We start from the raw sequence: 9424 nt of genomic DNA on the forward strand, positions 1-9424 counted from the left end.
TAGTTATCAAAGAGTTAGACAGTAACACGAGTGACAACAAAGAACGGCATGTGTGATAATGAGTGTCAGTGAACAAGCATGTCTGATTCTTACCATGCTACCAGGTCTGACATTATTCTACCACCTGTTTACTATGAGGAATTGATCCAAACTGTGTCTCCCCAGTAGCCCCAGCACTGCCCCCATCTTCTAGAGGAAGGAGATGGAACAGCTGTTGTCCTCTCAGACTCCGTGGATAGAGGTCGCCCCGGGTGGTCTCGTACTGCAGAGAGAGGGTTTTCTGCTATTCTGAGGTACAGCACCTTGCCCCAGCGCACCATTCAGTATAGTTCAAAACAAAACAAAATTCAGGAACATGAGAAATGCTATCACTAAAGCTGGAACCCTCATCTATCTCCAGGTTCACTCACAGCCCCGCTTCTGCCATCCCTAGTGACTCCCCTGCAGCACAGCTACAGCCTCCCACCTCTCCTTGGGCAATGATGGCAGCCTAGCACGCTTCTCACTGCAGAGCCTGGCGCTGTCACCTCAAACCCAAGTGCTATCACTCTGTCTGTCTCTCACCCCTGTGAAGCTCTTCCCAGCTATGGCTAACCATGTCCAGTGGCTTGGCCTTTCACAGCACAGCCCCACTGTCCCTACTTCTTCCACATCCCTTACAGAAAGGCACAGACCCGGTGGCTACGCTTGGCACCCCTGCCGTTGCTGTGCCCCACTCCTGCCATGCCCTCCCCACTGAACGTCCCTGAGCTTCGGACTGACTCCTACTCTCCCAGCCCTGCGCTGCTGCAACTAACCGCCCACCCCTGCAAGGCTTGCCTCCCATACTCCACGTGGATTACAACTAGCCCTTGAGTCTCCTTACTCTGATTAGTCTCAGTGTTGCTGAGGCCTAGAAGAATGTCAGACTGGGTCTCACCAAGGAAGAAGAGTGGCCCTACTCAACAGGAATCTAAAGCAAGTGGCTCCAAAGTGGGGTCTGGGGACAAGTTATCGGAGCTTATATTTATATGTACCTCCAAAAAAAATTAGCATTGGTAACATTAATTGAATGGACTGACACCGGTGTTCTGACGTGATTCCTACGTAATGTGGCTGGAGGGTGGGAAGTTTCTTAATGGGAGGGGGGATGCCATGGACTGAACTGTGTCCCCACCCCCCCAAAAAAATTCATACATTGGAGCCCTAGCCACCAATGTGATGGTATTTGGAGTTGGAGCCTTTGGTTGACAATTAGGATTAGACGATGTCAAAGCGGTAGGGCCCTCATAATGGAATTGGTGCCCTTTTTAGAAAGAGAGCTGGCCCTCTGTCTCTTCCTATGCTAGGCTTCCCTCCCTCGCTCTCCCTTTTGTTCTCTCTCTCTCTCCCTCACCCCATCTTCCCTGGGAAGATACAGCAAGAAAGTAGCCATCTGCAAACCAGGAGAAGAGAACTCACCAGATGCCAACATCCTGATTTGGACTTCCAATCTCTAGAACTGTGAGTAAATAAATTTCTGCTGAAGCCCCCTATCCTGTGGTATTTTGCCATGGCAGCCTGAGCTGGCTAATATAGGGGTAGTCATGGTGCCCTCTCTGTCTGTCTCTCAGCTTATTATTACAAATTTCAGTGTGGGTGTCCCGGCTAGGTGGAGTTATGCATTACTTTAATTTCAACTAAACTCACCCTCCCAAAAAGAACAAATGGCTTAAGAATCACGCAATAAAACCACAAATTGAAAATGGGACTTGCTAATGATACAATTAGAAGCAAATTAAAAAACAACAGAATTGACACTTCCGTTCTTAAAAACAGCCTTTTAAATTTATTTTAATAGGTTAAATATTAGGATAATTTGGTCGAATTTGATAAGTGAGCCAAAAATTTTCAAAATAACCAAAATAATAATTAATAATATGTACTTATATCATAATTCTTAACTGAGAATCTTGCTGGGTCTTGAGATAGTAACTGAAGACGACAGCACAAGTCTACAGATGTTTAAATACACACATAGAAGGTTTGTGCTAAAAAGTTTGACTGATGCTACATGTGACCAAAAAAACCCGGAGACCACTGATATAGATTGAGACCATCCCTGAAAGAAAGCTATTTACTGTTTCCACTTTCAAGCTGATGTCTTTCCTAAGGCAGGCCTGAAAGCCAAAATAAGCCACCGCTCTCCAGTAGCCCTTAGCGTGAGGGTATGCAACCACAAATACCACAAATACTGAATGACCAACAGCATCCCAAACTCCACCCCAACTCATTTTAACTACACCTAATATAAACTAGTAAAGGCAGTGAAAACCTATGATTTAAGTTTTGAAGAGCTGGCTTTCATTTAAGAGAAAAGAATGGGTCAGCATTTGAATGGTCAAACCCAATCTCATGAATTGCAGGAAATTTCTTTGTAAAACAATCCCTGTAGCCCCACAATGGTCAGACCTCTCCCTTTGTTCTCACTAAGCATTGTCCCTCTTAAAAGGCTTGCTGATGAGCATTTCTGAGTAAGCTTTTACTGCCTGGTGAGTAACTCAGTCACACATAGTAGAACAAACACTTAGATGCTACTTTTTAGGGACCTAGAACTCAAAAGGTCCCTGGGCTGAATGCTGAGCAGAAACAGAATTTGCTGCAGTCCACCTTGCTACCTGCTTTTTCAACTTGCTATACAACTAGATTAAACGATACACAAACTCGTAGGGTTATGACTAAGTTAGGAAAATGTTCTTCGATGCCCAGGGATCGAGTGTTCTCCATGTACTCAGCACAGCAAACATGGGAAGATAATGGTCGTCTTTTCCCTCTGACCATCATCCCTTCAAAATCATGTCTGTTTCCAATGGAAGACCCAAACATTTCCCAAAGTAGCCAACAGAAAGACAGGAGTTTAGCATTTATTGTAGTTCCTGCCCTCCCACATAGTTCTGGTTAAAGATTTTTTATTTTGCAAAAAATCTGTACTTACAGATGAGTTGGAAAAAATAGTACAGAGTTGCTATACACCAGCTTCCCCACAATGTTATAATATTAACATCTTACGTTGTTGCAGCACAATGACCAAAACTAAAAGAATGACACTGGTGCTCTGCTGTTCCAACCAGAGACTTTATACGTGGTTTCCCCTCTTTCCCCGCAGTACACTTTTTCTGTTCTGTCATCTTATTCAGGGACACAACACAGCATTGAGTTGTCACGTCTCCTTCATTTCTTACAATTGTGATTAAATTTTAACATCTGTCTTGCCAATCCTGGTGCTTAATTCTTCTTATCAAAGAATCAGAAATATTCCCCAGGTTCACAGCAGAAAACAAGAGTTAACAGGATTGGAGAAGAAGGGGGAGGGGAAATAAATTTTGGCCAAAATTCTCAAAACAAATGACTTTGCTTGTTTTAAAAAATGAGGAATGGCACAGATGTTTCTTTGGTCAAATTCACCCATACGAGGGTCAACTTGGTGAGGAAATCATCCTGAAAGCCTGTCCTTAGACATTTGCTACAGAAATGCCAAATACAAAACTGGCCCCATGCTGAGATGCTTTTTTTGTTCCTAAAAATACACTTCACAAAAGCTTGCATGTCCAATGGTACCTGAAATACATGGTGCCAAAGCTCTCAATACTTTCATCCACGGGATTCCTCCAAAGCCTTGCCTACGGCTGTGAATCTGCTAACAGTCCTAATTACAAGACTCTCAAATGGCTGCTGGTATGTATAAAATAAGGATTCATGATGTGTCGAGACATTCATGTTCAGAAAACACAGTGCCTGGTTTGGAGATTAACCAAGTCTGTCTGCCTCTAAGTGAAAAGCAGAATCTAAAGGCTGGTTTTTTGTTTGTTTGTTTGTTTTTTACAGTTTTTGGCCAGGGCTGGGTTTGAACCCACCACCTCTGGTACATGGGGCCAGCGCCCCACTCCTTGAGCCACAGGTGCCCAATCTGAAGGCTGTTTTAAGGTGAGTGGTAGCTACGGGGCTTTAACATCAGCAGCTGCTCTGGATAGGGAATGCTTTTACCTTTGCCAAACTAGGCAAGTGCAGTGGTCTCAAAATCTGAGATACATAAACCTTGGTTTTTAAGACGAGGATCTCTACATAATCAAAAGAAAGGTAATTCTTACTAGAATCTTGGTATAGTTTCTTTGTTAAACTGTAAGCAGCTTACACATTAAGACCAGAGCCTATCTAAATTTGGTAGCTTTGAAACATTTAGAGGATTCATCATCTAGCAGTACTCAGTGTCTAGGGCTCAGGTACCATATATGTGGGTCATTATGAATGTTGTAAGAGACACAAAAATCAAGAAACAGAGAATTCGAGTGGATAGAAACAAATGAAGCCCTCTTGACAATACCAATAAGCCCAGGAAGTTGAAACTCGCACAGGTGATTCAGGGCACTGCCAACGGTGTTTATTAGAGGTGAAATAATGGTCCATAACACAGTCTGTCTCTAAACTTTCATAGAGACCTATGTATATCACCACCTCTACTATTCACAAACGAATGAGTTGAAGACTATTTTTCTTCCTCTCCATTCCTTAAGACAAAAATACCCCCTCAGACATTAGAATCCCAGAGTATAAAACCCAGATCCTGTACAGACCTAGCATACGGCACTCAATTCACTTTTCTGTAAAGCTAATATCCCATTTCAACTTACCTTGAAGAAGCCAACAAAATATTTATGTGAAGTTATTTTCCTTTAAGACAAACTTACCTGAAGAAATGCAATAACTTGACAAAGCTTAAGTTATCACTTTAATGAAGACTTTGCTAGCTAAAACGCCCACCTGAAATGAATGAGTCATTCAGAACTGAATATCTGTAAACATTCCTAACTTGCTCTTCCGAAGACCTCCTTTCAAACACTCAAGGAAACTGCCTTATGGCTTTGAAATTCAGTATCTTGAAAAGCATGCTGATAATCACACAGAAAGGTCACATATGCCTAATGGTGATGACGTCGATATTCCTCATTCTTTTGATCAGCAAATTACTTCAAAATATCTTCTGGGGCAAAAACATTTTGACTTTAAGTATTTTAAAAATTTAGATAAACAATTAAAGAGTCACCACCAGATTCCTCCAAACAGCACGCTTTTTGTAAGCACTCGATGTTTAACTTAAAACACTTTAAAAGGGTATGATGCCATGCAATGAAATGTGCAGCACAGGGAAATCTATAGAGATATAAAGTAGATTAGTGGTTGTTTAGTGATGGGAGGAGGGAGGGATGGGAAATGATAGCTTAAGAGTCTTGTTTTAGAATATAAAAATATTCTAAAATTGACCATGGCAAGGGTTGCACAACTCTGTGAATATACTAAAAACCACTGAATCATATACATATACTTTGGACGGCTGATTTATGCACTTACACATTTAAAATATTTATGAGTAGACGTCAGAAAAAAGAGATCTAGTTAGGCGGACACATATGCAATCCTACATACATATCTATTTATGAACACTGAATCTCATTAATTACTACTTCGTTTAGAGGTTAAACAAAGCTATTGTACACATAGTTAAGAATGTTAAAAATCAATGACTAGAAGCAAAAGACTACTTCATAATTCTTTGTAATCATGATGAGGTGATCCAAATTCATTAGCTTCAATCATGGAAAACTTAATATACTTACCACAGGCTTCAGATCTCTAACACTGGTGTGATCTTCATTATCAAGAACAAGAATAAGATTTGGAGGAACATCCTCATACATGGCACAGTCTGTCCCATAAGTTCAAGGAATTGCTCTAAATTTGGAATTTTCACGTCCTACATTCCCCTGGAGGTGCCAAGGCCACAGCGGGCCCCAGAGAAGAACTTCTCACCTCTGTTTTCCAGGTCTTTCCCTAGACCCGGCCCCTTTCTTGAATCATGTCAGTTTCCAAATTAACCCTGGACCATGCAATCCCTGTCCTGAATTGTACCACATCGCCCCTGACCAATCTCCTCTGATGCCCTAGCAACAAGCTCTCTTCCTCAGCACCAGAGTCCCATCCCTGTCCCTAAGTCAAAATACCCATCGTCTACAAAGGCAAGAACAGAGCAACTGCCATGATCACCACCACAAGGTTCCAAGACAGAAAGAGCCTGCAGTGGGGAAAAGTAAGTGAGAGAACTCCAGAGAGGACAGGCCTCCCAAGGAGTGCAGCGTCCAAATAAATCAGACATCCCTGATTCATCAGACTATCTTGAGTTTCATCTGTCTCATGTGGTTCCTTCTTTTCAAACAGCTCAATTTAGAAGCAGAGATAAACCCTCCATGCCCTGTTACAGAGAAAAACCATTAACCTTTTCTTCCAAAAAACATATTTAAAAAAGAAAAATGCCTCATCCTCTTATGAAAATATTCCTTTGAATATCTTTATCAACTTTTAGCAAACATTCATGGCCAAGATAAAAAGTCTTATTTTTTCTTTAAAAATCAATATTTTTATAAGACTTGACATTTCAGCAACATTAAAGTGCTAAAATAACATGGCTCAATGTTAAGGCCAGATCCTTAAACTATAATGCTCATAAGCTTTGTAATCAATTTTGTAATGAACTGCAAGTCACTGATAAACATTAGTAATCTCTATTTAAACACAAGAAGAATCAAATACTCAAAGACCATTTTATAGAACACCAAGGACCACATTTTAATCTCTTAGACCCTATGAAGCCATGAACCCAGAAACTGTATGATTTTTAATATTTATATATTTCAACTAATTCAATTATATACTTATACAAGGCTTTAAGGAGAAAGAACAGTTGATATCTGCCTAATTTATTCCTAATCCATCCATTACATCCCCAAACTACTTACGCCTCCTCCCCTACAAAAGGAAGACAAATGAAACTATACAACAGGTAGTCCCTTGGAACCCTTCTGATTAATAATAAAATCAGTCTCAAAAGTCAATTTTCAGTCTTGATTACAAAACAGGTAGTAAGGCTCCATTACCAAAAGTTCTTACAAATCTTCACTTTCAAAGGAAACTAAAGAATTCAGAAAAAAAAAGAGACCTCTACTTTATTCTCCCAGCTTTACAGCATGCACAAATAGATTTAAAAAGAAAGAAAGAAAGAAAGAAAGGAATAGTAACTAAGGAAAAATGCTTGAAAACATACTAAAGTTAAAAAGAAAACTCTTTAATTCCCATGTCCTTTCTACAATGTATCTTTTTTTAAATATCTTTTTTGAAATAATTTAACAGAAACATACAAGAAAGTATAAAGAAATGGAACTACAAGGGCAGTTCAGCATTCCAAATGGTTTGAAGTATCTTCCCAAAGCTGTGCAGTCATTACCCCAAACACATTAATAGTCACTTTCCATTTCCTCCAACACTCTCTCCCTTCCCCAGCCCCGGGAACCACCAATCTACTTTACTTCTCTATAGATTTGCCTCTTCTGGATACTTCACATAAATGGAATCATATGAGGCCTTTTGTGAATGGCTTTTTCCACTCCCCCCAGTGTTTTCAAAGTTCATCCAGGTTGTAGAGTGTATCAGTATTTCATTCTTTTTTATGGCCAAATTATATTCCATGTGGAGATAGCACAGTTTACTTATTCAGTCATCAGTTAATGGACCTGTGGATTATTTCTTCTCTGTTGCTATTATGAATAATGCTGCTATGAACATTCGTGTACAAGTTTTTGAACAGACATGTTTTCATTTTTCTTTGTTACATAGTATGTATACCTAGAAGTGGAGTTGCTGGGTCATACTGTAACATACATTTTTTTTGAAGAACTACAAAACTGTTTCCCAAAACAGCTACATCATTTTTCATCCTCATCAATGGATGAGAATTCTGATTTCTCCACATCCTTGCCAACACTGGTTATCTGGCTTTTTTATTAGACCCACCCTAGTTTGTGGCGTGGTAAGTCATCATGGTTGACACTCTCTACTTTAACCTGGAATAAGGACTCAGCTGTTCTTCTAAGCTACACTTTTACATATAAAATGAAACTCAAAATAAAGCCCACATAATCTAACATTCCCTTAATACGTGAAGGTATCACTTCCATATAATACACCATTGTTCTATTCCAAATCCTATCAAGTTACAATAATTTCCAACAACCAGACCTTTCTAAATAAAGTCAAACTAAATAGCCTATACAAGTGTTAATACAGTAATGGAATACTTAAACATATAACTACCACAAAGTTTGCACCAGAACTTTCAAAGAACAACACTGGGGTTTTGTCAATAATCAATCCATGAACTTCACTACACCCAAGCACGGTGTTCTGAGCAGCTCACAGAACAACATCGTCTGAAGCCACTCCCAGATACAAAGTTGTCTAAGCTCCAAAGTTAAATGAAACTTGAAAATGTACTAACACACATGCTAAAGGACTAGCTTTTCACCGCAGAGAGAATTCGAGTTTAGTAGTCAGATGGCCCAGGTTCAATTCGTAGCTCTGCCATTAGGAGCTATATGACCACAGGTATGTTTCAGTGCGCCGATCTGGAAGTAATAATGCCTGCTTCAAGACGTTAGGAAGCCTGAGTAAGCTAGGATAGCTAGGACATTTGACAAAGCTGCCAGTAAAAAGCAGACAGTTAAATGCTAGCTTCTGTCCATCTTTCTGGTAACTCTGGGAAAGTTTCCCAGCAATAAAGACCTCTTGACAAATGTAGTGGGCCATTTAGAAATGAATGTGACTCCTTGTGAATTGTGGGATCCTCTTATAAAGCATATCCCCACAGTATCGTCTGTAAATGGCAGAAGAGAGCTGTCAACTGGCTTAAAAACAAGAATTTGGAAGGGACCCCAAAGATGAAGAGACCTCATTTTTGTAGGTGACTTTAGAATAAAAACTTCCTGGGGACTCACAGACAGGGTGAGCACAGGGGAGGAAGGTGAGGGGCTGTATCCACATGACCCCACGGGAAGCGTGGGGTGAACCGCGGGGCCGGGTCGGGGGAGGGGAGCGGAATTCGCCGGAGGAAGCGGTGGGGCGGGGGGACCGGGGACCGGCTAGGTGCGCTGCCCAGCGCACAGCAGGAAGAGCCGCCCCTTCCCAGCCGCGGCTCCCCTTCCCCAGACTACTCCGCTGCCTCTGGCGCGTCTCAGCCGCCTTCCCCTACCTGATGTGGTTGTCACGGAATTTGTTGAGATGCGGTTGGTTGAGGTAAATGGTGCGGGCGGGTGCGTCCAGCTGGTCTCCAACAGACGTGGCCCGGGACATCTCATCCTCTGCCTTCTTGTAGCCCGAAGAAGAACGAACGGGTCCTGCAGAGACACGGCGCGGGGCAGAAAACAAAACACAAAGAAGTCAGGCACCAGGCAGGAGGCGGCGAGCGCGGGCTGCAGGCGGGCGGGGACCAGTCGGCAAAGGATGCTCTGGGCGAGGCGGGCGCCGCCTATGTACCTTGGCTCCCCCTGGAGATGCCGAGGCCACTGCGGCCTCAGCGGCAGGG

At 41.8% G+C, this 9424-nt stretch overlaps 1 protein-coding gene across 2 annotated transcripts in view; it reads right to left on the bottom strand.

Moving 5' to 3' along the window:
• Positions 1-9424, bottom strand: part of ATP8A2 (ATPase phospholipid transporting 8A2) — a 625592-nt gene that overhangs the window by 515976 nt on the left and 100192 nt on the right. The window contains exons 1-2 of one of the 2 annotated variants that reach the window (XM_012809509.2): positions 9376-9382; positions 9092-9236 (exon numbers count right to left, since the gene is read on the bottom strand). In XM_012809509.2, coding sequence (XP_012664963.1) covers positions 9092-9192 — 101 coding nt within the window. In that variant the 5' untranslated portion in view covers positions 9193-9236; positions 9376-9382. Of the gene's footprint in view, positions 1-9091; positions 9237-9375; positions 9383-9424 lie in introns of those variants that run through there. The other variant, XM_012809508.2, reaches the window with a different exon arrangement.

The sequence above is a fragment of the Otolemur garnettii genome, unplaced genomic scaffold (genome assembly GCF_000181295.1).
Source record: "Otolemur garnettii isolate 467f Iridium unplaced genomic scaffold, OtoGar3 scaffold00106, whole genome shotgun sequence".
NCBI lineage: Eukaryota > Metazoa > Chordata > Mammalia > Primates > Galagidae > Otolemur > Otolemur garnettii.